Source organism: Megascapheus bottae, chromosome 17 (assembly GCF_031878675.1).
Source record: "Megascapheus bottae isolate mThoBot1 chromosome 17, mThoBot2.hap1, whole genome shotgun sequence".
NCBI classification, from domain to species: Eukaryota; Metazoa; Chordata; class Mammalia; order Rodentia; family Geomyidae; genus Megascapheus; species Megascapheus bottae.
This window is the reverse complement of record NC_143525.1, coordinates 43,410,682-43,437,922: the sequence shown is the minus strand read 5'-3', so window position 1 is coordinate 43,437,922 and position 27,241 is coordinate 43,410,682. Positions and strand designations below refer to the sequence as shown.

Genomic DNA, 27,241 nt, shown 5'->3' with positions numbered 1-27,241 from the left:
ACTGACTTGGTATACATACTACCTTCTATGCTCCATCGTGAAAGAGGATATACATATGTTGTGGCTCAAGTGTACCTCATCCTTATTTCAGAATTAAATAAGGAATCAAATGGGATGAAGTGCAAAACCCAGTAGTAAGTCTTCTGAAACAATTATAAATACTATATTCACTAGAGGAACAACATGATTCCCCCCCACAAAAATCATATGAATGTTATATGAAACTTTAAAGATTGAATCTCTATAAGCCAAAGAAGAATTTCTGGAAACAAAAACGTTTATCTTAGACCAAGAGCATGACCTAGCGGAAGAGTGCTAGCCTAGCATTTACAAAGGTCTGGGTTCGATTCCTCAGTACCACATACACAGAAAAAAAAAACCGAAATGGTGCTGTGGTCCAAGTGATAGAGCTCTAGCCTTGAGAAAGCCCAAGGACAGTGCTCAGGTGCTGAGTTCAAGCCCCAGGACTGCCCCCCCAAACATATATATATATATATATATATATGTATATATATATATATATGTATATATATGAGAGAGAGAGCGCTCAAAAACTAAGCTGGTAGCCAGTGGTTCACATCTGTAATCCTAGCTATTTAGGAGGCTGAGATCTAAGGATTGTGGTTTGAACACATCCCAGCCAGAGAAGTTTATAAGAGTCTTATTACCAATTAATCATCAAAATGCCAAAGTATGGCTGTGGCTCAAGTAGTAGAGCACTAAGCTTCAGTGAAAAAGTTCAGGGTCAGCCAGCCCCTTAAAAAGGACTATTTAGGGGCTGGGAGTTTGGCCTAGTGGTAGAGTGCTTGCCTAGCATGCATGAAGACCCGGGTTCGATTCCTCAGTACCACATACATAGAAAAAAAAATCCAGAAATGGTGCTGAGGCTCAAGTGATAGAGCTCTAGCCTTGAGAAAGTCCAAAGACAGTGCTCAAGCCCTGAGCTCAAGCCCAGGACTGGCAAAAAACAAAAACAAACAACAAAAAAAAATTGGCACTGTCATACATACTGGAAGAGGGGGGAAAAATTGGGAGATGGGGGGTGAAAAGACCTTGGTTGTAACCTTCACCACTCTATTTTTTTCTCTGAATTCTATAAAAAGAAGGTGGGCATCCACTCAGTTTTAAGCCCTGATTTAGGGATGTCAACGTCACACTATTGTTTATGTGACCATAAAAGCCTCTGATCTACCTTTTAATCGACATAGTAAAATAATAAACCTAGCAATAGAGTCATAAGCCCTCTCACAAGCAAATCTCATCAACAGTCCATAAGAGCTGGGCACAAGTGACTCATGTTTGTAATCCTAGCCACTCAGAAAGCTGAGACCAAGAGGCTCACAGTTTGAGCCAGTCAAATTCCTCAACACTCCACCTCAAAATAACCAGCAAAGAAACAGACAGGGCCATGCTCGAGAGGCAGAGCACCAGGGATGAACAAACAAGCCTAGGATACCCTTCAGTTCGTGTCCCAGTATGGGCGCGGGGGCAAGGAAAGAGAAGATATAGGCCCTAATATGTAAAAATACAACTGCCTAAACAATAACAACGCATCCATTCAGCGGACCAATTTTTCAACAGTAGATTACATTAGAAAGTTCATTTGGGAACACAGCTTTACAATCATATTTTGTAATCTTATTTCAGAAATTTACCTTAGAACTACCAAAACTGTTGTAAAAACTTGCTGCATAAAATTCACTGCTAGAATAACTTCAAGTTTTTTTTTCTTAACTCTGGAGGGGGGGGAAAAAAAACCTGTGGCACTGAGCACAGTGGCTCATTCCTAGCTACTTTGGAGGCTGAGACTGGGAGAACCATAATCCAAAGCCAGCCTTGGCAATACTTGGTATGATGGCACATGGCTGTCCTCCCAGCTACTAAGAAATATACACACATACACACACACACACACACACACACACACACACACACACACACGTGACTTGGGATGTAGCTCAGTGGCAAAACGTTTGCCTAGCAAGTACAATGTTCTGCTTTCAATCCCTAGTACTAAAAAAGAGAGGGGCGGGAAGAGAGGGAAGAGAGGGGAGAAGAGGAAGGAAGGAAGGAAGGAAGGAAGGAAGGAAGGAAGGAAGGAAGGAAGGAAGGAGGGAAGGAGGGAGGGAGGGAGGGAGGGAGGGAGGGAGGGAGGGAGGGAAGGAGGGAGGGAAAGAAAGGAGGGAAAGAAGAGAGAGAAGAGAAAGAGAGGGAGAGGGAGGAGAAGAGGCAGGAGGGGAGGAGGAGAAGAGGCAGGAGGGAAGGAGGGGAGGAGGAGAGGAAGAGAGGAGGAGAGGAGGAGGGAAAGGGAGGAGAGGAGAGGAATTACTTGAGGATATTCTTGCATGTAGTTCATTTGAAGAATGGCTTTCTTAAGACACATGTGAGAGCTGGGCATGGTGTGCCTACTTCTAATTCAAGAACTCAACAGGCTGAAACAGGATGTTGAGTTTGACACCAGCCTAAGCTATTTACAAGATTCTCAAAACAAACAGAAAAGAACTAGTAGAAAAGCATACGTGCCTTTTACGTTACTGACACTACGTATACCATTATTCCCCTACCCCATCTTTTTTGTTGTTGTTGTTGTTGTTTTGTTTTTTGTTTGTTTTTTGCCAGTCCTGGGCTTGAGCTCAGGGCCTGAGCACTGTCCTTCGCCTTTCTCAAGGCTAGAGCTCTACCACTTGAGCCTCAGCACCACTTCCAGCTTTTTTGTATGTATGTGGTACCAAGGAATCGAACCCGGGTCTTCGCTCATACTAGGCAAGCACTTTAACCACTAGGCCAAACTCCCAGCCCCCATCTTTTTTTTTTTTTTGTCTGCTAAAAAAAGCTTTTAAAGTCCTAGCATCTATGAAAGACTATAAGACATGTGTTTACAGGTTATTTCTATAATCAACTTCAAATGACTGAATTTTTTTCTTGTTATTTCTTTCATTAAGAAATAAATAAGTAAATAAAAACTAGGCAGGCACCAGTGACTCACACCCGTAATCCTAGCTACTCAGGAGGTTGTAATCTGAGGATAGAGGTTCAAAGCCAGCCCAGGCACTAAAGGCCGTGAACCTCTTATCTCCAATTAATCGTAAGAAAACTCGAAGTGGTGCTGTGGCTCAAAATGGTAGAGTACTAGCTTTGAGCTGAAGAGCTCAGGGACAGCACCCAGGCCCAAAGTTCAAGTGCCATGATCCATTTAAAAAAAAAAAAAAAGACCCTCATTAGGTATATGTGAATTTTCCAAATGAAATGAATCGTTAACTATAACACAAAAATATGCAAATAACAAAAAAAACTACCTCAAACAACTGCAGCTTGTTCTTTGTGTGACTTCAACAAAATCCCAAGATGCTACCTTATTAGCTACTTCTTCTTCACATAGGCCACCTGATGAAGCAGAATACTTCCTCCTAAAATTTAAAATTATAAAATTATTTATAATTTGTAAAATGTTCTCTTCAACTTGAAATTACATTAAAATTAACTTGAAATTAAAATTATTGTGAATTAAAGACATAAGTGACTATTAGTTATAAGCATGTAATTTTTAATTTTCAAAATAAAAAATACATACTTGTTCTGTGCTCTGTTCATATTGCATTCTTGCCAAACTCTATCGACCACATGATTTGCTAATTTTCTAGGTATTTTCCCACCATGGTGGCTCGTACTATCAGTACTGAAGCCATCAGATACTGAAGAAAGTTTGACCCACTTCTGAGCAGACTGAGGATCAACTGAAAACAAACAAAAGAGAATTAGCTTGAGGAGAATAAGAGTGGTTTAAATTAACATTATGTAGGTTTTTTTCTTATTTGTGTACTACTTACTCTAGCTATATGCTCTAGCTATATATAGGTAAACCTATATATGCTTTGAGGCAACAACAATAGCTACAAAAAAGACCAAAAGCTGGGCGTGATGGCTCACATCTGTAATCCTAGCTACTCAGGAGGCTGAGATCTGAGAATCAAGGTTCAAAGCCAGCCCAGGCGCACAAAAGGACGTGAGACTTTTATCTTCAATGGAAAAAAAAAAAACCAAACCCAAAACCCAACACTATTATTTTAATACAGGAAGCAAAAAATCTGACCAGTGGATATATAAATTGAATGGTAATGTGCAATATTGATGTCATGACATGGAAGAACAAAGACAAATCTTAGAGGCTAAGGGGTACAGCAGAAGTAGAGTGTTTGCCTACTATGGTATACACTGGGCTGAATTCCCAGCATGCACGCATGCGTGCACACACATATGTGTGTGTGTCCCACAGTGGGCTTAATTTTGAGTAACACTCTGACTGTGGAAATCATAACTGGCTTCTCAAATAGTTCAAAAAAGACCAATAACAATGAGTGGATACATAGAAGGTGATATAACAAATGTTAAGAAATTTAGACGAATTTTTTTTGCATTATGCTTGCAACTTTTCAGTAAGTTTTAAACTATTTCAAATTATTTTTAAGCACTTATATACTTATTGTCACTAGAGGTAATAAAACAGGTTAGTCTAATACCTGTTTGGACTTCCTCAGGCGATGTAGGTGGTGTAAGAGTAACTGAAGACATAGCAGGATCTCGTGTGGAAGCAGGCACTTGGTGGACACCCAAGCAAGAAGCTGAACAGTGAGAGGATCCCACAGAGCTAGGAGTAGGAATGTCTGACTGAGGGACTAGAACAAAGCATGCTGGGTAGATCATTCGAACACCAGCTGAAAGGAAAAAAAAAACAAAAATAGTTCTTATGACTATCATGAAATCTGTTTCATTTGAAGATTTTAAAAGATGACCTAAAAAAATTATTTTCTTGCTAGGTGCGGTAGGCTCACGCCTGTACTCCTAGCTTCTCAGGAGGCTGACATCTGAGGATCATTCAGTGCCAGCCTGGGCACTAAGGTCTGTGAGACCATTATCTCTAACCACCAGAAAACCAGAAATAGTGTTGTGGTTCAAGGGGTAGGGCGCTAGCCTTGAGCTGAAGAGCTCAGGGACAATGACCAAGCCCAGAGTTCAAGTCCCATGACTGACAAACAGACAAATAAGTAAATAAATAAATAAAATATTACCAGGTATAGTGGTGAATGTCTATAATCCCAGCACTTAGAAAGGTGAAACAGGATTGCCAGTTTCAAGTCAGCCTAGACCACTTAGCAAAATTCTGTCTCTCTGTCACACACACCCCCACCCATGAGGGAATCTTCATATGTAACATTTTCATCAGATTCCTTAAATATAATATTATAGACTCTAGCCCAATTATCTGCTTAATTATACATTCCATATGCTTCAGAGGGTAGAATCGCGTGAGTGCGTGCGTGCGTGCGTGCGTGTGTGTGTGTGTGTGTGTGTGTGTGACCCTACTGTCAAGCCTGGTTATTTAACTTATTCTGGAATAAAAGTAGATACAGTAAAAATATGCTACATCCTAACAGGAGATTTAAATTCACTTGCAGGGTCAGCTTCTTTTACTTCCGTTTTCTGCTGTGAGATTAGCATGACCTAGATAGGAGTCACTCGGTTAACTTAGATCCTTAAATGTGAGCACATACAGAATAAATCTAATCTGAAAAGAGTTGACCAAAGCCTAAATGTTCGTTACAAACATTTTCTGTTACAGGAGGGGACTAACTAAATCTTTAAATTCTGGAGGATGTCAACTTTGCAGCCTTCAAATATTAACCCATTCACAATTATTTTTGCTTATCCTTGGCATGCTTTCCTTTAGACAGAGTATTTTTCTGTCCCAATCACTTTACCTTGGTCATATAGTTTTGACTAACATAATGTGAGCAGATGTCACATATACTCTCATCCCAGCAGAAGCTTTAAACACACTCACATGGTTAGACTTGGTCCCTAGATTCTTACTGTTTTCAAAAGAAGAGTATGTCCCAGATACTGGGAACTCCTTTAACCTACATCACAGAATGAGCCAGATCACATAGAGCCAAATCACAGATGCCAATCTACATTTATGCAATATGACCAATAAATAAATAAACCATCAGTGCTCGAAGCCAATGGAGTATTAGTTTTTTACTACTCAGGAAAATCCAATACATACAGTCACCTGTTTTCTCCCTTAGGATTAATAACAAGAATTCATACCAACAAGAACTTCTACTGCAGCTAAAGAATCATCTTCCCAATCCATATCTTCCTGTTTTTCTTCAGACATTTCCTTTGAGCAACAAGAGATAGGATAGAACTGTTTCCATTCACCAATCAATTTTTTTGTAGCTGAATCAGACATCTTGAATGCTTGTCCCGTGAGAGTGCCATTTAGCCCAAATGGGCTTAAGATAACTAGAAACCCAAAGCAAATATCAAGTTAAGTAAAGAGTGTTACGGCAAAGAAAAAAAAAAAACATTGAATAATGTTTCACATAATTATACAAGTGTAAAAAAGGAAAAGATATCCATTAATGATCATTTTAGAGAAAGACAATTATAATAACTCATTATTGTGAAGAAAAAGTACAATATTAAAGATTAGAAGGAAAAAAACCATTAAAGTCTATTTCCAAGTCAGAAATAAAGTAGAATTCAAATTGAACTGGGGATGTTTATACTATGTAACATTTTTATTTCTATTGACTCAAACTAAGGAAAAGCAATTTGAAGAAAAATTGTGTAGCTATACTGAGGGTATGGCTCAAGTGGTAGATTTCCAAGCCAGGCTCAAGTACTAGTAATGCCAAACATAAAGTAATTAAATTAAAAGGAAAAACTATGCAGACCTAAATACAGACAATGTACTCCTACACAAAATATGAAAAACAAAAGGTTTAAAATTAAAGTAAGAGGGACCGGGAGTTTGGCCTAGTGGTAGAGTGCTTGCCTAGCATGCACGAAGACATTCACAGAAAAGAGCCAGAAGTGGTGCTGAGGCTCAAGTGGTAGAGCTCTAGCCTTGAGAAAGTCCAAGGACAGTGCTCAGGCCCTGAGCTCAAGCTCAGGACTGGCAAAAAAAAAAAATTAAAATAAGAGTTGGGCGTGATGGTTCCCACCTGTAATCCTAGCTACTCAGGAGCCTCCTGAGTAGCCTTGAAAACTTAGGCACAGTGCCCAGGCCCATAACTGACAAAACAAAAACAAACCAAAAAAAAAAATCTGTATAGTTCAACTAATGTCATGGTATAAATGATATTTGGTCTCCTGTGTTACACTGAAAACATTAAAATGTAAGTACTCACATTGTTCAAGGATCTTTAATAACTGTTCTACAAACTTATTTTTGACATAATATTCTAAAAGACAATGTAAAATTACCAACTTGATAAGGTTCTTCTTGAAACAATAAGAGATCAAATACCTAGATAATAAAATCATCTACCTTGAAACGGGCTATTAGACTGTTGGGCAAGGGTGATATGCTCTTCACTGAGAAGGTATACAGGCTGATGTTGGTTAATTTCCACACTGGTACAAACATTGCTGTCTCCATGCAAGAAAAAGGTGAAAGAGCAGGACAAGTGTTCACTAAGGAAGAAAAAGTTACAGTTTAGTGATGATTAACAGCAAAAATAAAAGCTATCTTGCGTTTCTTTATGAAGAAGCTTACACTCCAAAGTAAATACCTTATTAGCCCAGAAATAAATTCAAAGAAAAAAAAATCATGGGTATGAATAAAATTTGGCTAAAAGTGAGCCAGTAGTTTGGCGTAATGGTAGAGTGCTTGCCTAGCATGCACAAAGACCCGGGTTCGATTTCTCAGTACCACCTACATAGAAAAAAGCCAGAAGTGGCTTTTCTTTTGGCGCTGCTGCAGGTTTCATGCCATCATGGTTAACGTTCCCAAAACCCGCCGGACTTTCTGTAAGAAGTGTGGCAAGCACCAGCCTCACAAAGTAACACAGTACAAGAAGGGCAAGGATTCTCTTTATGCTCAGGGAAAACGTTGTTATGACAGAAAACAGAGTGGCTATGGTGGTCAGACTAAGCCAATTTTCCGGAAAAAAGCTAAGACCACAAAGAAGATTGTACTGAGACTTAAATGTGTTGAACCCAACTGCAGATCTAAGAGAATGCTAGCTATTAAGAGATGCAAACATTTTGAACTGGGTGGAGATAAAAAGAGAAAGGGGCAGGTGATCCGGTTCTAAGTTGCAACTTTTATTATGAAGCCAGTACTACCGTGATGTCTAAGTTCCAGCTTTTGTTATGAAGACAATAAAATCTTGACGTCAAATTAAAAAAAAAAAAAGAAAAAGAAAAAAGCCAGAAGTGGTGCTGTGGCTCAAGGGGTAGGGCTTTAGCCTTGAGAAAGCCAAAGGACATGGCTCAGGCCCTGAGACCTAGGACTGGCAAAAAAAAATAAAAAATAAAAAAAAATAAATAAAATTGGCCAAAAGAAATACTTTTCACAGTGCTGTTTATGATAAGGAGTTTGAAAGGAATGAACAGTTTAAATTAGTACACACACACAATTTTTAAATACAAAAATAGCATTTCTAACAACAGTATGGTCTCAATTTTTAGAGAAAAAAGTTTTCCTTATATAAAAATTTTTAAGACTAGAGAATTGGGATTTAGCTCAATGGTAATATTTACATAGCACACACACACACACACACACACACTCAAAACAAGTCCCCAGAACTGAACTCTAAGTGACAATAAGATTAATGGTCATAATTTTTGTTTTGCCCATTTCTTTCTCTATGAGAAATAATACTTTCTCCATTTTTATTTTTTAAAAATAATTTGTGAAACTAGGCTATATTCAATCAATCATTTAATGCAATTCAAATTCTAGTTCTTAATGAATTCAAATGAAAATGTCATCGGGGGAAAAGTAATAAATTCAATTTTATTATTTCTTTCAGTAATACTGCTATCTGGTATTTTCCAGTAAAGGTAAGAACCCTGTATTGCAAAACAAATAACATGTTCAATACAAACCAAACTCATAACACTCAAAAAATAAAAAGGCACATTAAAAACAAAAACAAAAATAAAACCGGGAATGTGGCCTAGTGGTAGAGTGCTTCCCTAGTATGCATTAAGCCCTGGTTCAATTCCTTGGTAGTACATACACAGAAAAAGCCAGAAATGATACTCTCAAGTGGTAGAGTACTGGCCTTTGAGAAAGCCCAAGGACAGGGCCCAGGCCCTAAGTTCAAGCCACAGGACTGGAAGAAAAAAAAAAAAAAAACAATTAAAAAAAAAAAACCCTCTGCATTAAGTAATGTTATAAGCCAGGCGCAGTGGCTCATACCTGTAATCCTAGCTACTCAGAAGACTGAGATCCGAGGATCAAGATTCAAAGCCAGCCCAGGCACAAAAGGACCTGAGACTCTTATCTCCAATTAACCACTAGAAAAAGGGAAGTGGGGAGTGGCTCAAAGGTAGGGTAGTAGCCTTGAGCTGAAGAGCTCAGGGACAGTGCCCAGGCTGAGTTCAAGCCCCATCACACACTCACACACTCACACACACACACACACACACACACACACTACAATATATATACTAAGTTATTTCACAAGTATTTTGGACTAAGCACACAGTACTATGTTAGACACATAATTATCAAATTCCAGTTACAGTAAGAGCTATATTAAGTGCATCTACAAATCAATAAAAACAAACAAACTTTAAGTCCTAAAGAGAATAAAATTCCTTTATTGGAGCTGAAAGCTGGTGGTTCAAGCCTGAAATCCCAGCTTCTCTAAGATGATGAAGACTAAGGATTGATGACAGTTCAAAACCAGTCCAGGCAGAAACGTCTATGAGACTCTTTTCTCCTAACTAACCACCAATTAACCACCAAAAAGTCAGAAATGGAAGTATAGCTCAAGTGGTAGAACACCAGGCTTGAGTGGAAAATTCAAGTAAGAGTAAGAGCCCCTTCAACACCTCAGTACCAGCAAAACTTTTAAATTTAATTTAAGAAGAAATTTCCATTGTGCAACCTGCTCAATTACTACTTCTACCTCATCTCTTATTAGTCATCTAACAGTTTTCCCAATACGTTCTTCAACTCTACTAATTATATAGATTTAAGCTACAAACAGAAATTGTCCTAAATTTTTCTTTTTACTTTCCTCTTCAACTTCCATATGAGTCATCACGAATTCCTACTGATTCTAGTTCTTGAATACTTACTAGCCACCAGCACCTCACAACACATGTCTATAATTCTAGCTACTTTGGAGACTAAAATCTGAGGATCCCATTCAAACTAACTGAAGTCTATGAGACTCCATCTCCAAATAACAAACAAAAAAGCCAAGCTGAAGGAACAGTTCAAGTTGTACAGTGCCAATTCGGCAAGTAAATTTGGTGAGCATGAAGCCTTCAGTTTAAATACTGGTACCAGAAAAAAAAAAGTGTCACTTTTATGTTTTTATATTTATTCACCATCTTTCTGTACAGCCCATAACTTAAGGTCCTTCTACCTCATTCACTTGACTGCTACAACTATAGGTATGTGCTACAAGTAGGCCCAACTTCTATGTCCCTTAAGGTATAAATAATGGTTAGAATTCCCTGAGCTATCTCCTTGCTTTGAACTGCTACCAGTGATTTCTCTAAAAATTGTGATCACATAGCTGGAAAGCACAAAACTGATGCAGTTCTTCAATGCCTTCCAGACTAAAACCCAAAAAACCTTAGCAGAGCCATTATGAGGTCTTTAAATTTTGATCCTTGCCAAGCTCTCTAAACAGAGCTACTTAATCCACAAAGAGTTCCCTTTGGTCACATTCTTGTGCCAACTCCTCTCACAAAGTTATTGTTAAATCCCTGCCAAATTATCAATTCCTTAAAAGAAACGGAAACTTTCAGTAATCTGTATAAATTTGAGTTGTACTCCTTTTTCACCTCCTCCCCTTTGGAAAACAACAACAACAACAAAAATCAGTAAGGTGTGGTGGCTCATATCTGTACTACTAGCTATTCAGGAGGTTGAGATGAGGAAGATGGCAATTCAAGGCCAACCTAGACTAAATTTCAGGCAATTCCTACCTCAACCAATAAAAAGATGGATGTAGTAGCAAACACCTGTCATCCCAGCTGCAAAAGAAATAAATACCAAGATCATGGTCCAGACCATCTATACAAAGAAAACACCTTACTTGAGTAATAACAAAAAATGGACTGGGAATGTGACTCAAATGGTAGAGCTCCTGCCTAGCTAGTGCAAGGCCCCGAATTCAAACTCCTGTATCAATCACAAAAAAAGAAGAAAAAAGATAAATGATTAAAAAGTGAAAATCTGGGTTGATGCATAGTTCAGTATAACATAAAAACATAAAATCTACCACCATAACCATTTATAAGTATACTGTTAAGCATATTCACTTTGTTAAGAATTATAATATTTCATCTAAATATTCTGAATTCTATATACTCTAAACAATAACAATAACATCTGTTCTCCATATATATATATTTTTTTTGCTAGTCCTGGGCTTGAGCTCAGGGCCTGAGCCCTGTCCTTGGACTTTCTCAAGGCTAGAGCTCTACCACTTGAGCTTCAGTACCACTTCCAGCTTTTTTTTTTTTTTCTATGCATGTGGTACCAAGGAATTGTGCATGCTAGGCAAGCACTCTACCACTAGGCCAAACTCCCGCCCTGTTCTCCATATTTTTAATACCTACTTTGTATTTCTATGAATTTAATTACTTCAGATATCTCAAGTAGAATTATACAGTATCTGTCTTTTTGGTTTACTTCTATGAGTAGAATAGCTCTTTGTATGAATTGCTTTTTCACTTTGTTGACTGTATCTTTTGATGAATGAAAGTCTTAAAGTTTGATGTCCCATTTGTCTTATTTTTGGTTTTGCTGCCTGTCCTTTTATTTTTACAGCCAAGAAAAAGTATAATGTAATTTTTTTTCTACTTTCCTCTAGGAGATTTATAGCTGTATGTGTGAAAGTATAGTCTTACTACATTTTCAACTAGTTTTTATTCATATACGGCAAGGGATCAACTTCATTCTTTTGCAGGTGAATATCCAGTTTTCAACACCATTTGTCAAGGAAACTTAATTTTTTTCCCCAATGAGTATTTTGGACCTTATGCCATAAAACACTTGACCCTTATATGCAGCAGTTTATTTCCAGGCTCTCTCCTTTATTCCACTGGTCTATCTGTTTTAAGCCAGTACTATAGTGTTTAGATTACTGTATATGTTATGTTTTGGTCAGTCTTCTCAACCTAAACTGTTAGAAGGATCTGTGAAGTCTTATCAGTGAGAAAACCAACACACTTCTCTAAACCTTGACTTTGATCTTACTTGGCTTGCTTTTGTCAAGAAAATGCTCAAAATGTGCTTATGCAATTCAGCCTCTCCTCTATGGTTTTCTAGATCATTATAAAACCAGGTCCTGACTGGTCCCCTTATCTAGAAGATAAGAAACATATGGAAGAGCTTCCTACCCAATTTGGAACTTAAAGTATGGATTGGCTAAGACCCAAACCCCAATGTGACTTGCAGATACATTAGTGAGAATACATTTTTTCCCCTTGTGGTGATGGGAATCAAACCCAGGGAGGATTTGTGTGTGTCCGTCAAGCACTTTACCACTAAGCTACATCTCCAGCCCACAACTGTTATTTTTAAACCATTAAATGTTAGTATGGTTTGGTTGCATAATTACTGACATAGAAATTGGTGCCACCATAAAAAAAAAAAAAAAAAAAAACCTAAAGATCAATGCAGTTTTGGGACCAGATAGTAGATGATAACAGACATAGAACATGAGAAAAGTAATGAGGACACTGTAGGAGGCTAGAAAAATGACAGCACAAGTTATATAAGAGAAATATCAGCAGGGAGAGTGACCTAGTGGTACAGTGCTTGCCTAGCATGCTTGAAGCCCAGGGTTCAATTCCTTGATACCATATACACAGAAGTGGTGCAGTGGCTCAAGTGGTAAAGCTTTAGCCTTTTTCTTTCTTTTCTTTACTTTTTTTTTTTTTTTTGATCATGGGGTTGAATTCAGCCTGGGCTCTGTCCCAGAGCTCTTCATCACAAAGCTACCGCTCTACCCCTGGGCCTAGGCATTGTCCCTGAGCACTTCAACTCAAGGCTACTGCCCTACCCTTGAGCCAAGCCTCAGTTCCAGTTTTCTAGAGGTTAACTGGAGATAAGAGTGTCAGGTCATTTTGTGCCTGGGCTGGCTCTGAACCTCGATCCTAAAATCTCAGCCTCTTGAGTAACTAAGATTACAGGCATGAGCCACCATGCCTGGATAGAGCTCTACCCTTGAGAAGGCCCCAAAACAGTGCTTATGCCCGAGTTCAAGTCCCAGGACTGGCAAAAACAGAAAATAAATAAAATTAAAAATAAAAGAATACAGAAATTTTATTAACAACAAAAAAAAAAGGATGACTCTAATATCCTCTGTTAACACCATCAGAAAACTGAAAGTAGCACTGTAGCCCAAAGTGGTAAAGTGCTAGCCTTCAAAAAAAAAAAAAGGACAGGGATAGTGCCAAGGCCCAGGGTTCCAGCCTCATGACTGATAATAAATAGATAAATAAGATTAATAAGCAAGTATTAGTCAGGATGGACAGAAATTAAAACTCTCTTGTGAAATAAACCAGATAGAAATGATCAAATTAAAGCCTTGCAAGGTGGCTCGCGCCTGTAATCCTAGCTACTCAGGAGGATGAGGTCTGAGGATCATTATTCAAGCCAGCCGGGTACTACAGACCCTGGGACTCTTATCTCCAATTAAACAGCAGAAAACTAGAAGTGGCCCTGTGGAACAACAGGTAGGGTGGTAGCCTAGAGCTGAAGAACTCATGGACAGAGAACCCAGGTCTAGTGTTCAAGCCCCATGACCCACAAGGAAGAAAGAAAGAGAAAGGAAGGAAAGGAGACAAAGAGAGAAAGAAAGAGCCAAATTATTGTATAATTCCACTTACATGAGGTACTTAGAATAGTCAAATGTGGAGAGCAAACTTATTTAAGTAGGAGACTTTAACTCCCATTTCCTATATAGGGAATAGGAAATGTTCTCTTTTTCTAATTCTTCCTCCTTTAAACCTGCAACACTAAATTATTTGTTTAAAAAGAAAGTTTAGGGGCTAGGAGTTTGGCCTAGTGGTAGAGTGCTTGCCTACCATGCACAAAGACCAGGATTCGCTTCTTCAGTGCCACATACATAGAAAAAAGCCAGAAGTGGTGCTGAGAGTCAAGTGGTAGAGCTCTAGCTTTGAGAAAAGTCCAAGGACAGTGTGAACTCAAGCCCAGGACCAGCAATCAATCAATTAATCAAGCAAGCAATCTATAAAAAAATAAAAAGTTTACTAGGAGATGACGGGGAAAATAAGTTACTGTTCTGAAGATGGATCGTAATTATAGATGCATAACAATGTGAATGTACTTAATGACAATCTTATACTCTGAAGAATAAAAATGATTAAAAAAACAAAACAAAACAAAAAAACAGTACTTTGAATGTTACTGGAGTTTGAAATCAGGGATTTGCTCTTTTTAGGCAGGCATTGCACCAAACTTTTTTTTTTTTTTTTTTTTTTGGCCAGTCCTGGGGCCTGAGCACTGTCCTTGGGCTTTCTCAAGACTAGAGCTCTACCACATGAGCCATAGCACCACTTCCAGCCTTTTCTATGTATATGTTACCAAAGAATGGAACCTGGGTCTTCATGCATGTTAGGCAAGCACTCTACCACTAAGCCAAGCTCCTGGCCACGTTTATTTAAATTTTTGAGACCAAGAGATAATGGAAAAGCTAGTGGCAAAGGTAAATGCAGTTTTACTGGTGAAATAATAATAATACTCACTAGATACTCAGTATCTGAGTAGAGACTCAGCTTTAAAAGAAAAAAAGAGACAATGTCAAAAAAAAAAAAAAGCACAATGTACTCTTTATCTGACTTATGTAACTATAACCACTTCCTATATCACCTTTTTAATAACAATAAAAAATAGACGGCAACGGGCCGGGAGTTTGGCCTAGTGGTTAAAGTGCTTGCCTAGCATGCATGAAGACCCGGGTTCGATTCCTCGGTACCACATACATAGAAAAAAGCCAGAAGTGGTGCTGAGGCTCAAGTGGTAGAGCTCTAGCCTTGAGAAAGTCCAAGGACAGTGCTCAGGCCCTGAGCTCAAGCCCAGGACTGGCAAAAAAAAAAAAAAAAAAAATAGACAGCAAGGTGGCTCACGACTCTAATCCTAGCCACTTAGGAGGCTGAGATCTGAGGATCAAGGTTCAAAGCTACCCCAGGCACAAAAGGACTTGAGTCTCTTATCAGTTAACCTCTAGAAAATGGAAGTGGGGGTTGGCTCAAGGGTAGGGTGGAAACCTTGAGCTGAAAAGCTCAGGGACAGCACCCAGGCCCCGTTCAAGGCCCATAACAAAAAAAAAACAAACAAAAAAACAATAAAAAATAAAGTTCTGTACCCCACCCCCACCCCACCAAACTGTCCACTCAGCTCAATTACTATAACAGATTGAATATGTCAGAAAGTTTACCCAAACTCAAACTTGAAATAAAGTTCATAATCAAGTCAGGCACAGGTGGTATCTGTACTCCTAGCTACACAAGAGGCTGAGATCCAAGGATCAAGATTCAAAGCCAACCAGGGCAGAAAAATCCAAAAGCTCTTATCTCCAATTAACCAGCAAAAAGCCACAAGTGCAGGTGTGGCTCACTCAGTAAAGCAACACAGCCTTGAGCAAAGCTTGAGGCCCTGAGTTAAAGCCCTATTACCAGCAAGAGAAAAAGAGAGGGAAGGAGGGAGGGAAAATCTTCTCTGAATAAATTTTGATTTTGTACCAACTACACTTCAAAATAGCATATAATATCTGTAGTAACTTGGCTAATAAGACATAATTTGAGCCAAGTTTGCAATGGTAGCATGCTCTTGAAATTCCATCATTCAGAAGGCTGAGACAAATCTTGATTTGAGGTCACCTTGGCTACCAAGAGAGACTATCAAATAATTAGAAAACAAATAAAAATCAAAAAATATTTTGGCCGGGCACAGTGGTTCAGGCCTGTAATCCTAGCTACTCAGGAGGCTGAGATCTCAGGATTGTGGTTCAATGCCAGCCCCGGCACTAAAGACCATGAGACTTAGCCAGGCCCAGTGGCTCACGCCTGTAATCCAAACTACTCTGGAGGCTGAGCTCTGAGGATCATGGTTTAATGCCAAGTAGGCACTAAAGTCAGTGAGACTTTTATCTCCCATTAACCACTATAAAACCGGAAGTATTACAGTGGCTCAAGCACCCAGGCCCAGAGTTCAAGCCCTACCACTGACCAAAAAAAAAAAAAAAAAAGAAAGAAAGAAAAAGAAAAAAATTGATGTTAGCCTCCTCCTAAATGGGTCAGCCAACAGAAAAACATTAGTGCTTGATAAAAAGTTGAGTAAGAAGTAGAACTTGTGATTTACAAAATTTTCCAACTAAAAGTAATTAGCTCAGTAAGATAACTAAAGGTATTTGCAGTGTCCAATGCCTTGCATGACTAAATGAACATATTCACTCAAAACCTCCATGTACATATGAAAGGACAGGAGAGGGACATGAATAGGACAGAAATTAGGACAGACAGCCAATGAAATCTGACAAACTATGGAGCAAATGGTGAGATGCTTAGTTGAAGGTAAGATGCAAAATGAACAAAACCAAAGAATCCTAGAAAGGCTCAAAAGGTGAAATCACTGGTATATCTCCGAAGGCAAGCATGCATATACACATGAAAACAAAAGGAATCCAAGTTCAAAAAGTAAGTTGGACTCCTGCATGCATTTTAAAATCTTACAAGTACAACTCCCTTCACCTTCTCTGAGGTTCATTCTGAACCAGTTCAAAATAGGAACTTACAACTCAAATAGTTATTAGACATAGCTGATGTGACGTATGTAAAAGGGGGGAATCGAAACATCATCCAAGCGGCCCCTGAAAGCCCTTGTCCCCAATAAGCTCTCTAAATTTTTTGAGTGCAAATTATCTTAATCAGGATAATACTCTACTGGGAAAACTAACTTAAGGCTTTTAAGGAGGCAAGAAACAGAATAACAAGTAAAAACTGCCAAGTTCCTGTAACAATTCACCCTGTAAAAGCCTGCAACTTCATAAGCTTCTCAAATACACAGAACTTTGAGTCTGCATTTTACTGCCCTCATCTAAGAGAAAGTGATTGCTAGACCTTGACTCTATAGATACTAAAACTATCAACTATAAAAATAGAAGAAAGAGGGCCAGGAGTTTGGCCTAGCATACACGAAGACCCAGGTTTAATTCCTCAGGATCACATAAACAGAAAAGGCCAGAAGTGGTGCTATAGCAAAGGTGGTAGAGCTCTAGCCTTAAGAAAGCCCAAAGACAGTGTTCAGGCCCCAGGAATGGGGGGGAAAAAAAGGAGAAGAAGACAATACAGACAGTAAGGATCACAAAAGTGTTAGTTCCCATGAATCTTTCAAACCATGAAGTTGAGAAGCACTAAACCAGAAAAGAAAAATAAAGAATGAAAACTAAGAAATAAGGGATTCAACGTGTATTGAATGGATTAAAAGTCAAAGGGAACTTTCAGACAATTACTGCAAAACATGTCTATTAATGAACAGAAAGAAATAGATCATAGTCCTTAAAGGTAAGAAGGAAATATTTTACTTATGATATACAGATCAGGACTCAGTAAGTCAAAGATCTAGATATATATTTCAGGTTAAATGTGCAAAGTACCTGTCTCTGACACAACTATTCAATTCTGTTATGATGCTCTAAGCACATTAAAGAGAAACCATGATATGCAGCCGATGTGTGTTAAGTGAAATTTTTTTTCCTCAGTCCCAGGAATTGAATCCAGGCCTAATGCATACTTACGAGAGATACTCTTATCACTGAGCTATCCTCCATCCTATAAGTGCATTTTTTTTTTTTGGGGGGGGGGGGGAGGGTCATGGAGCTTGAACTCTGGGCCTAGGTACTGCCCCTGAACTCTTCAGCTCAAGGCTACCACCCTACCCCTGGGCCTAGGTACTGTCCTTAAACTCTTCAGCTCAAGGCTACCACCCTACCCCTGGGCCTAGGTACTGTCCTTAAACTCTTCAGCTCAAGGCTACCACCCTACCCTTGAGCCACAGCTCCACTTCCAGTTTTCTCAGAGATTAACTGGAGATAAAGAGTTTTTTGACTTTGTAGGGTTGGGCTGGCTTTGAACCTGATCCTCAGACCTCAGCCTCCCAAGTTGCTAGGATTACAGGCCTGAGCCACCATGATTACAAGCATGAGCCACCCTGCCCAGGCATTTTTGACTTAAGGTATTTTCGACGACATGTATATCAGGAAATAACCCTACTACCTAAGTGGAGAAGCAGCTGTAATAAAATAGACCAGTTATATCATCACATTATAGTAAGTTATTTAAAATTGGTCTCTCTACAAAGACTATCATGTCATGTGCAGGGAAATGGGTGGACCTAGAACAAATTATGTTAAGTAAGGTAAGTCAAGCTCAGAGAGATGAATGAACAGTGGTATGTTTTCTCTCATATGAAAAGCTAGATCTAAAATACTGGGACATCATAATAAACTATATAGGTCTCTAGACATTCACACACAATAAGACCAAAGGAGCAAGCCGGGCGTGTAATCCTAGCTACACAGGAGACTGAGATCTGAGGATAGAGGTTCAAAGCCAGCCCAGGCACTAAAGACCAAGCAACTTTTATCTCCAATTAACCACCAGAAAACTGGAAGTGGCACTGTGGCTCCAAGGGTAGGGCAGTAGCTTTGAGCTGAAGAGCTCAGGGACAATGCCCAGGCCCAGAGTTCAAGCCCTACAACAACAATAACAAAAAAAATACCAAGCAGATATAGCATGAATATACTGGGCGAAGGACCTGAGCAAGCAAGACACAGCAAGACCACTCAAGACTTCATCAAACGAAACCAGGTGTTTGTGGCTCAATCTACCATCCTAGCTACTGAAGAAGTTGAGATCTGAGGCTCGAGGTTCAGAGCCAGCTCAGACAGCAAAGTCTGAGAGACTCTTATCATCAATTAACCAGCAAAAAGTAGAAGTGTAGCTCAAGTAATAGAGCTTCAGTATTGTGTGAAAAAGTCAAGCAAGAGCATGAAGAAAATGAGGCCTAGGATTGAAGCCCAAGTACTGGCACCAAAAATAAAAGATTTCATCATATTACTCACAATGACACATGATGTTAAGCCATTGTGACTCAGTGATAAAGCACCTATCTAGTAATTATAAGGCCCTAAATTCACAAACCAGTGGGGGGGGGGGGGGATTTCCACTTATATTTCCAACTGCAGTCAACAATGGTAACTCAACTACGGGTAAGAAAGCACTGACTACAGCAGGCACTGCTGCTTCACAACACTCACGTCCCTACTTATACTTTCACGCTAGCATCCATTTCTCTTTTCTCTTTGAAAATCTTGTTTTCTTTACAACAGTCATTTCTTTCAGTATAGAAAAAGCATAACAAGTGAAGTTTCCAGAAAAGAATCTCCTCTCTGGAAGTACAGTTCTTCATCTTCTCTTTTCTATTTCCTTCATGGAATCTTATGTGAGATGTGATGGTTCAATATCCACCAAGATTATAACAGTGAAAGCAGAAAACGCAAGATAGCAGAGCAAAAAACTCAAAGTTCTCTGGAGTTTTACCTAGAGTCCCTCAATGCTTATTAAAGAAAAAAACATATTAAATTTCCTATATCTACACTCTATCCTACTGAAAAAAAAAATCCATTTTAAATCAGTAGCTGGGTTTTCCTATCATTTGAACAGAATGCACTGCAACTTCTACAATTCCTTTGTTAATAAGAAAATTTTGTTAGTCTTCAGAGAAAAAAAAATTAAAGGATTTTCATTTCTCCAAGCTTATTCACCCATCCAGCCTATTAAAACTTAAAAAAAAAAAAAAAGATTTGAAAAAAGAAACCTAGATATACACAAGTCCATATATCACGTGAAAGATAGTCTCTAAACAAACATTACAACTTGAACCAAATGTTTACTCTATATCCTCTCACATCTTTCAGGAAAAGCTATTCCCTTTTATATTCTCTTCCCCCATACCCTGCCAATAGTTCATTTCGCCTGAATCTTCATACAGTTTATTTAAGACACAGAAAAATAGTAATCTGAACTTTTAACTACACAAGAAAAAGGACTATCTAACTTAATCTTCCATACCTCCACCTGCAACTTCTGTACTAAAAGTTTACAGTGTCGTAAATCTACCTAATTCAAAGCTTAAGAAAATTATAAACACTCCCAAGGCAAACATAGTTTATATAAAAGAATATAATTTTAAATTATTTTCATTGAAGCAAACTGAATGATTGGAAATGAGAAGGGTTAACATAACCTGAAAAATAACCACACATCATCAGGGTGTGGTGACTCACACCTGTAATCCCAGCTACTCAGGAGACTGAGATCTGAGGACCGTGGTTCAAAGCCAGCCCAAGCACTAAAGTCCCTGAGACTCTTATCTTCAATTAAACACCAGAAACCCGGAAGTGGTGCTGTGGCTTAAGGGGTAGGGTGGTAGCCTTGAGCTGAAGAGCTCGGGGACAATGCCCAGACCCAGAGTTCAAGCCTCATAACCAGAGGTGGGGAAAAAAGCCCACAGATGACTACCATTAATAGGTATTAATGTTACTTAATTTAGAAAAAATACATGTACATATTTTCACTAGTCCTAAGAATGGATACTTCAAGAGTGAAGCTGTTTTCAACTTACATGTTCTCTATCATCCACTTTCTAAAAACACAAACTATTCCCACAAGAAAAAAAGAATTTTTAATATACAAGGTATTAGGGTTTGAACTCAGGGCTTTGATTTTGCTAGGCAAGCACCTATAAACTTAAGTTACACCCCAGCCTATACAAAAAAATTTCCTAGAATATGTAAAAGGGAGAGTAGTCAAAGAATGAAGTATTTAATAAAGTTAATAAAACACATCTATAGTTATGGAATACATCTATAAGACAGCTTGTTTTGTTCCAAACTCTCTGTAAAAAAAAAAAAAAAAAATCACAAAAATTAACAATGTTAAAGAAATATCAAGTAAGATACCTTACCTTTTATTTATAGGTTTTTCATCTTTTTCATAAGGCTTTACAAACCATTTGCCAATCCGTACAAAATTCCGGTTCATTAAACACCGTTCCAACAGATTGTGAATTGCTTTGAAAAGCAGAGTGCGGCATTCATAGGAAAGTCCATTCTCCCAGACTCCATCTTCCTCTTCTAACAGAGAAATGAATAAAACAAAAAATAAAGAAGTGGTACTAGATCTACTCAGAGCCTAGTAAAAAATGTTACAGTCTAAGCTCTATTTTCATAAACATTCTCTTTACTTCAAGATGTTAAGAAACAATTACCGCAATCTATTACTAGACATCCAAGTATCAAGTTTCAAAGTTACTCCACAAGAAGCAAAAAGCAAGTGCTATACTGGTTACTATAAAGTAATTATAAATTGCCCATACAGCAAGCATAAGGCCCTGTGTTCAAATCCCACTAATGCCAATAAAGCAAGCAAGCAATCCATGCTATCACAAAGATAATTACTTGGTTTGTTATCAATAACGGATACTTGCTTATATAACCTGGAAAGTATTTTCAATACATTATATATAAATGCCAGTTTCTAAAATTGTTACCTTGTCCTAAATCCTTACCTTGTCCTAAATCCTCCAATCATTCAATCTATTACAAAAAACAAAGCCCTAGCTAGTTAGTAATTAAAATCAAAACATTTCATGTCCATCAGCATTCTTTTTCATGACTCAACTATAAAACTAAGTGATGAGTAAAAAGGAAGCTGTTGGCACAGAGCCTAACAAGGAACTCATTATCTGCCACCCTATGTCTGATTTCAACAGAGATTCCAGACTATTATTCAGTAGAGGATCTTCTACTTGGGGGAGAAATTTGAAGACAATAACATTCTAAATGGACTTTGTTATAAGAAGGTCTATCTTCACTAAAGACATAGTATCTGTTTTGCCAATGAATTTAATCATTGCTCTCAATTGACTTATTTTTAAAAATTCATTGAGCTAAAGTCTACATGTAATTCAGAAAAATATTTCTAGTCTTTTTCATGTCTGTATGAAAGCAGCCATCAAATCCAGCTACAAATGACATACAAATGACATAGTTCAGTATTTTAATTTTTATCGTGTTTTAAAGTGCTTAGTTCGATGTAATTAAAAATCTTACAATAAAAAGTTTATCTTTGCCATGTGTGCTAGCTCACACCTGTAATCCTAGCTATTCAGGAGGCTGAGATCTGAAGATTGTGGTTCAAAGCCAGCCCTGGGACTAAAAAGTCTCCAATTAATCACTAGAAAACTGGAAGTGGAGCTGTGGCTCAAGGGGTAGAGTGGTAGGCCAGGGACAGGCCCAGAGTTTAAGCCCCACAACAGACCAAAACAAAAAATCTTATACTTTCTAAATATGGTCTAGCTTCATTATTTTTGACTTATACTGTGTGTGTTGGCTGGATTGAACTCAAGGCCTGGCCACTAACCCTGAGCTTTTTTATTTTTTTTGGCTGGGCTTGAACTCAGGGCCTGAGCAACATCCTTATCCTTGAGCTTTCTCAAGACTAGCCCTACCTCTTGAGCCACAGCACCACTTCCAGCTCTTTTCTATGTATGTGGTACCAAAGAATGGAATCCCAGGTGATTGTGCATGCTAGGTAAGCACTCTACCACTAGGTCAAACTGTCAGGCATCCATGAGCTTTTTGTGCTCAACACTAGTGTTCTACCATTTGAGCCACAGCAACACTCCCAGATTTTGGTAGATAATTGGAGATGAGTGTCTCACAGGATTTTCCTGCCCAGGTTGGCTTTGAACACTTATCCTATTATCTCAGCCTCTTGAGTAGCTAGGGTAACAGACATAAACCATTAGTACTCAGCGTCATTAAGTTAAAAATAAGTAACAGTGGCCTAGTGGTAGAATGCTTGCCTAGCATAAATGAAGCTCTGGGTTTGATTCCTTGGTATCACATACACATAAAAAGCTGCAAGTGGTGCTGTGGCTCAAGTGGTAGAGTTTAAGAAAGCCCCCCAAAAAGTGACAAAGCCTATCTCATTAGAAAAAAAAACAAAAAACGTAAATACTATAGCCATAGAAAAATGATACGCTATATGCTTCTGAATGAAAGAGGCAACATGGTTTACATTCAGAACTCATACACCAAACGGACAGAATAAACATTAACTAAAGACCATAATGACAGTGGACTTTAACTATATTATAAACTCTGTGCCAATACAAAGGTTAATGTTGATTTTATTTTGTACTTTCAAGTGTTTCCTAAATAACTATCAAGTCTTTCAAAGCATGTAAATAGTTATTCAAAATAGGTAAGGTTTGGGGACTGGGAGTTTGGCCTGGTGGTAGTGTGCTTGTCTAGCATGCAAAAAGACCCAGGTTCATTTCCTTGGCACCACATACAGAGAAAAAGCTGAAAGTGACCCAAGCACGGTGGCTCATGCCTGTAATCCTTGCTACTCAGGAGGCTGAGATCTGAGGATCCCAGTTCAAAACCAGCTCTGACACTAAAGACTGACAGAGAGACTCCTATCTTCAATTAATCACTAGAAAACAAGAAATGAGGCTATGACTCAGGGGTAGGGCAGTAGCCTTGAGCTGAAGAGCTCAGGGACAACGCCCAGGCCCAGAGTTCAAGCTGAATGACCCATTTAAAAAAAAACAAAAGAATCAAAGAAAAAGAAAAAGCCAGAAGTGGTGTTGTGGCTCAAGTGGTAGAGCTCCAGCTGTGAGAAAGCCCAAGGACAGTGTTCAGGCCTGAGTTCAAGCTCCAGGATTGGCCAGAAAAAAAAAGTAAGGTTTTTCTTTTAATTGACTGAGATAAACTTTAGAAAATGTCTATATATAGAGTGAGTGTGAGTGAGTGTGTGTGTGTGTGTGTGTGTGTGTGTATGCTGATACTAGGGCTATAACTGGGTCCAGGGTACTCTTTTTCATTTTTTTCACTCAAGGCTGGTACTGTAGTATGTGAGCTACAGCTTCACTTCTAGCCTTTCTGCTGGTTGATTGGAGATAAAGTCTCAGAGTCTTCTACACAGGCTGGCTTTGAACCTCAATCCTCAGACCGCCTACGTAGCTAGGATTACAGGCATGCGCCAGCAGCATCTGGCTTCACTTAAACCTGAAGAATGAATTTGCCTTCTTTCCCAAAACAGAGTTTAAGGCTTTAAATACAAGGTTATGGTTCATTAAAGACCATTCAATGAGGATGAATACTGTCCAAGGAGTTTATTTGTGTATATGAAAACAGAACAATGAAACCTGTTGAAATTGTTTTAAAAGGGAAGAATGGGGGAGAGTGACAGAAGGCAAGGTTCATCAGGACACATTGTGTATATTCCTGGACATGTCACAATGAAATCTTTAGACAACTCATATAGAAAAAAAAAACACTGTGAATTGCATTAAAATTAAATCTTTCCAACAGCAAAAAGCTATAACATTTTCACACAAAATTCTGAAAATGTTGGTTTACTTCAAAAAAAAAAAACTTTACTTAAGTTCATAGTTTAAAGATTTAAGACTACGAAGTATGGTTTAAAAAACTCAAAATTAATCTCAAGGATTTGGAACCCCATGTGAACTCACGCTTACAGGGAGGGTCTCATGCTCCAGTCCCCCAGACACTAAAGCAACAGTTTTTGTTTTTTTGTTGTTGTTGTTGATCATGGAGCTTGAACTCTGGGCCTGGGCTCTGTTCCTGAGCTCTTTAGCTCAAAGCTAGTGTTCTACCATTAGAACCACAGAACCACTTCCTAAACAAGAGATCTGTCTAAAGCAAAGAAGTATAGGCCACCTGTTGGATTTTCTAAAACCAACAAAACTCTCTGGTACAACTTCATCTATATGCAGGTGACTAAGCAATCAATACATTTTTTCATTGTTAAACAAATAGTCCTAGCCAGGTGCTGGTGTCTGCTGCCTATAATGCTGGGCGCATTATGGCTTGAAGTCAGCCCAGGCAGGAACGTTGGGGAGACTCTCATCTCCAATTAACCACCAAAAAGCCAGTGTTGTAGCTCAAGGGTAGAGTGCCATCCTTGAGCAGAAAAAGCTAAGAGACAGCCCCCAGGTTGTGCACAACACACACACAGAGGCTCACTGTAATCTTATCTACTCAGGAGGCTGAGACATAAGGATCATGATACAAAGCCAGATGCAGGGGGGAAAAAAAAGCCTGTATGACTCTCATCTCCAATAAAACAACAACAAAAGCTGGGAGTGGAGCTATGGTTCAAAAAGTAGAGTGCAAGCCTTAAGCACAAAAGCTCAGGGATAGTCAAGGCCCATGACGTCTTTGTATCTAAACATCAGCATTATAACATGGAGGGAAAGAAGTAGGGAACACAGGACAAGTTTTATCAAGCTCTTTTAACCATAGCCTTGTGGGATTAAAAAAACAAAAAACCTGAGTACTTAAATGTTTCCCTCCCCTTTCATGTGTATCTTCAGAAAAAATAAAGTTTCAATTCTATTTTCATAACTTTTCTGTTGCTATTACCATAATTTTAGGGGGGGAGGGGGAGGTTGGTAGTAGGGCTTGAACTCTGGGCCTGGGTGCTGTCCCTGAGCTATTCAGCTCAAGGCTATATCGCCCTACCCCTTGAGCAACAGCCCCATTTCCGGTTTTCTAGTGGTTAATTGGAGATAAGAGTCTCTCAGTCTTCAGTGCCTGGGCTAGCTTTGAACCGGAATTCTTAGATCTCAGCCTCCTCAGTAACTAGGATTACTGGTGTGAGCCTTGCACCGAAGAGCTCAGGGACAGTGCCTGGGCCCAGAGTTCAAGCCCCACAATGGGGGAAGAAAAAATATATACTGTATATAAAAAGTTAAGTAGCAGCAATTCTGTACTTTTGTTATTGAACATTTTGACAGAAAAAGTGAAAATTCTAATTTTCCCCAAAGGGAATGCCTTTTTCTTCCTACCAAAAAAAGGAGGACAATACAATCTCCAAAGCCACAGCATTTCAGTAATAAGATGTGCTAGGTGCTAAGACAAACAGAAGGACACACTGCCTGTGAAGAGCAGACTCACGTTAAATTAACTAGCTCTTTAGTCACCACCTGGGTTCTTCCAGCTCCCCTCTCCTGAATGCTACACCTCTACTTAGAACTCAGGATTGCCTCCTGCAGCTGATACTACTGCTACTGTCCAGCTGCTCTCTTCTCAGGGGAGCTTCAAAGAAGGGAACAGAGTGACACAGATGGGAAGAAATGAAAAAGAGACAGAGGAGGACTAATTACCCCCAAAAGGGAGGCAGACGGTGTTCCTAGAGCAAAGAGCAAGACAAATATACCCCATCGGAAAAGATCTTATGATTCTTTGAGATATGTCTGATTTAAGTAACAACACTCTAAAGCAAATAACAGACTTAAAAAAGGCTAAAATACTATATAAATACCACTGCTTTGGAACAGTAAGTAAGATCAAATGTGACTCTTAATTTTATTACTCTTAATTTTATTATTTCAATCAGTTCCACTTTGATGAAAAATGTTAAAGTTTACTATTCAGTAACATTCAGTGAAATCTGATAATAAACATAAATTAATTCCACAAAATTAATTTCATCAGATTCAAGGGACAATAAAGTATAAGTACTGCCATTTTTGAAAAATTAGGACTTAAAAACTACAATAGAGAAGTTATAAACTATAACTCTGTTTTGGCAGAGAAAAACATATCTCACTGATAACAGAAACTCAGAAGAAAAATCATACCTAAAGGAAAATCATGCATGTTGTAGTGTTTTAACAATATACATGAAAAACAGCCCACATTTAAGAATATTATTGTCCTACTACGTTAAGTCTAAATACTATAAATATAAAATTATCCTTGATACTACAAAATGTACTTTATTCTATCTATTTAAAAAAAAAGGAATATTCAGACTCTCTGCCAACTTTATCAAGTCAGCATTATACTTGTAAGCTTAGTGTAGTGTTCGGTACCAAACCCAGGCTTCATGATGCCTGGCAAATAAAACCTCTACCACTGAGCTTAATAACACTAGTCTTAACAATTATTTTTCTCCAAAAATCAAAATATACCAATGATTTGTAGTTTACTACCATTGAAACAAACAGTACATAGGTATAGCTCAGTGATAAAGAGTGCTTGTCAAACACACATATGGCACTGGGTTCATTTCCAGTACCCCAAAAGCTAAAGACACCAAACGTGTTCCTGAGGTCATTTTTATAACC

General features: G+C 38.5%; 2 protein-coding genes across 4 annotated transcripts in view; one reads left to right on the top strand and one right to left on the bottom strand.

The window, feature by feature from the left end:
• Med13 (mediator complex subunit 13) overlaps positions 1–27,241 on the bottom strand; it is a 96,812-nt gene that overhangs the window by 64,882 nt on the left and 4,689 nt on the right. For all 3 annotated transcript variants that reach the window (XM_090351150.1, XM_090351151.1, XM_090351152.1), the window contains exons 3-8: positions 21,041–21,209; positions 7,337–7,482; positions 6,109–6,306; positions 4,518–4,712; positions 3,572–3,734; positions 3,297–3,407 (exon numbers count right to left, since the gene is read on the bottom strand). In XM_090351150.1, coding sequence (XP_090207276.1) covers positions 3,297–3,407; positions 3,572–3,734; positions 4,518–4,712; positions 6,109–6,306; positions 7,337–7,482; positions 21,041–21,209 — 982 coding nt within the window. The remainder of the gene's footprint in view (positions 1–3,296; positions 3,408–3,571; positions 3,735–4,517; positions 4,713–6,108; positions 6,307–7,336; positions 7,483–21,040; positions 21,210–27,241) is intronic.
• Positions 7,756–8,196, top strand: LOC150051958 (large ribosomal subunit protein eL42-like). Its single transcript, XM_090351752.1, has one exon. The coding sequence runs from the start codon at positions 7,785–7,787 to the stop codon at positions 8,103–8,105; it is 321 nt and encodes a 106-aa protein (XP_090207878.1). The 5' UTR covers positions 7,756–7,784; the 3' UTR covers positions 8,106–8,196.

Excerpts from the sequence above, each read along its gene's own strand:
- LOC150051958 (XM_090351752.1), top strand. The coding sequence starts at position 7,785 with ATGGTTAACGTTCCCAAAACCCGCCGGACTTTCTGTAAGAAGTGTGGC.